Here is a 2,470-nt window from a genome sequence, read left to right on the forward strand (position 1 = left end):
TTTATTTTTAAAAAAGGAAAAAAATTCAAAATTATTAATTTATTATTGAAAAAGGGTTGTGTCTGCTTAAATGGAACTGGCACATCTATACCTTATTCGACATTATATTGCAACACCAACATCCATATAAATTTGCGCTCGCACGTGCACTTGCAAATAATTTAAAAAGTGGCAAATTAGCAAATACTCAGTGAAGACTGAAAAACGTCTACAATGGTGATGGATGGCAATTCTCACTAATTTCTTGCTCCCAAAAACCAAGCGAGCATCCCCACTAATACATGTGGATTATTAATACTAATAATCTCATGACCATCTCCTACCAAAAAATAAACGAGGGCCACCACCGCCACATATGACTCGAGCACCGTCTCCTGAGAAACAAGTGAGCATACTCACCACCACACGTCTCACGCACCCATTTCTCACCAAAAACAAGTGAACATCCCAACCAGCACATATAACTAACATCCCATCTCCTCGCAAAAACAATCGAGCATCCCCATCGCCCACCGGAAACAATCGAACGTCCTCACCACCACGCACCGCTCGCCCTCCACCTCCCACCGAAACTCACCACCAGGCGACACCGTACCACACTGAAAAACAAAACAAGCGAGCATCCCGCGCCAGCGCCGCGCGCGCGCGTGCACCTACCTGTTTGAATTGTTCTCGGAAGGACCACGTCTCTGCGCCGCCACCCTCGTGCGACCCCGCAGAGGAATTCGGAGAGGTAGTGTTGTGGGTCGCAAAGTGGCCTGAGCTAGGGGGCGCCGCCGCGGCGACGGGCGGCGGCGTCGACGCGGAGAGCGGCAGCGGGCGCTCGACGGCGCCACCTACCGCGCTGGCGGCGGCGGCGTGCATGAGGTGACGGTTGGCGTGGAGCATCTCGGCGCGTCGCTGCTGTTCCTGCGCGGCGCGCAGCGCGTCGTTGTGATCGCGCAGCTCGCGCTCGATCTCCTCGCGCTCTTCACGCTCCTGCCGCTTGAGCCTCGCGAGAACCTCCGCGTCCTCGTCGCACAGCTTCGCCATCTTGTCGTCGGCGCCGCCGTCGTCGTCGTCCTCGTCGGCGTCGACGCCGTCAGAGTCGTTCACCTCCTCCGGCTCCTCCTCGTTCGGCTGACGGAAGAGGAAGAGGAGAAACGGCGTGAGAGCGTGAGAGAGGGGATGGAGGGAAGGAATGGAACTAGGAAGTTTCGGAGAGAGAGAGAGAGCGACAGAAACAGGGATGGAGAGAGGGAAAAGGAAGAGCAAGAGGGTGAGGGGGAAGACATGGGCAATGGGTGAAGGGGAGGACATGGACGATGGGTGAAGGGGAGGACATGGACGATGGGTGAAGGGGAGGACATGGACGATGGGTGAAGGGGAGGACATGTACGATGGGTGAAGGGGANACACACACACACACACACACACACACACACACACACACATTCACACACACACGCTGTGATTATTGTGAGGGGGTTAAAGGCGTTTGTCATATTCCTTCTCCTTACACACACGTCGGTGTCCCTACGTAAAACCTTATCGATATCGTCACTGTCGTCGTCATCGTCATGGTCATCGCCAACACCAACATCATTACTAGCGTCGTCACTCATTATCGTTATTTGCATGGTCACTGCTATGGTCATACCTATTGTTATCGTCAGTTCAGAATCATCGTTTATCATCATCATCATCATCATCAGCAGCAGCAGCAGCAATCACCGGCGTCCCTATTGTCATCGTCATCGCAATCTTCATCGTCATCATGATCGTCGTCGCCATCATCATCATCTCACTGTTTTCTACCTGGGATAACTGGTTGAGCTTCCGAGATGTCGTGACCAATTTCGTGAGTGACTCGAAATTCAGAAAAGCGATAACTCGAGTAGCTTGTTAGTGTGACAATATTTGACGGCGCGTTCCGTATTCATCGATAAATTGTCCCTAACGCGCGCGTGCCACCGGAAGACGAAGATATCATGTAACAGGCGCCTATCTAGAACAGCGCATTCTATAGTGGTACGTGCGACACGTGTACGGGGAAGGGGCGGTGGACGTTTCAATGTCTAGCCCCTAAATTAAATTCACTTCCCATTGATTTTTATTCGACTAGCATGCAGCACATAGCACATACGACCGCACAGCACAGACGACGCTCTGCTACCGAGTTTACCGGTCATTGTAATAGAAACTCAGAGCCCACGTCAGCAGCCAACCCAACACTCAGATGTATCGTGTGCGTATAGCTATAGCATCGTTCTAACCTTCGTATTTGTACATTCTACAGTTAGACGTCAGCAGACGACGTTGTCAACACCTCGTCTCCACTCACACTTTTACCTCTTTCTATTTCCACCTTTTTCTTGTTCTCCTCCTCTACTCTATAGTCTTTTCTTGCGCTCTCTCCCTATCTCTCTCTCTCTCTCTCTCGCTCTCTCTCTCTCTCTCTCTCTCTCTCTCTCTCTCTCTCTCTCTCTCT

General features: G+C 51.5%; 1 protein-coding gene across 1 annotated transcript; it reads right to left on the bottom strand.

Annotated features, from left to right (window-relative positions):
• Nucleotides 1-657: 657 nt before the first annotated feature.
• LOC106817131 (nonsense-mediated mRNA decay protein 2-like) lies at nucleotides 658-1,604 on the bottom strand (the record flags this gene model as incomplete). The annotated part of the gene is made up of 2 exons (XM_014821777.1): nucleotides 1,527-1,604; nucleotides 658-1,119 (listed from the first exon to the last, which is right to left on the bottom strand). Coding segments are annotated over exons 1-2 (540 nt in total), but the record flags the coding sequence as incomplete, so codon positions are not given.
• Between the last annotated feature and the right edge of the window lie 866 nt (nucleotides 1,605-2,470).

This window comes from Priapulus caudatus, unplaced genomic scaffold (assembly GCF_000485595.1).
Source record: "Priapulus caudatus unplaced genomic scaffold, Priapulus_caudatus-5.0.1 Scaffold1604, whole genome shotgun sequence".
NCBI classification, from domain to species: Eukaryota; Metazoa; Priapulida; class Priapulimorpha; order Priapulimorphida; family Priapulidae; genus Priapulus; species Priapulus caudatus.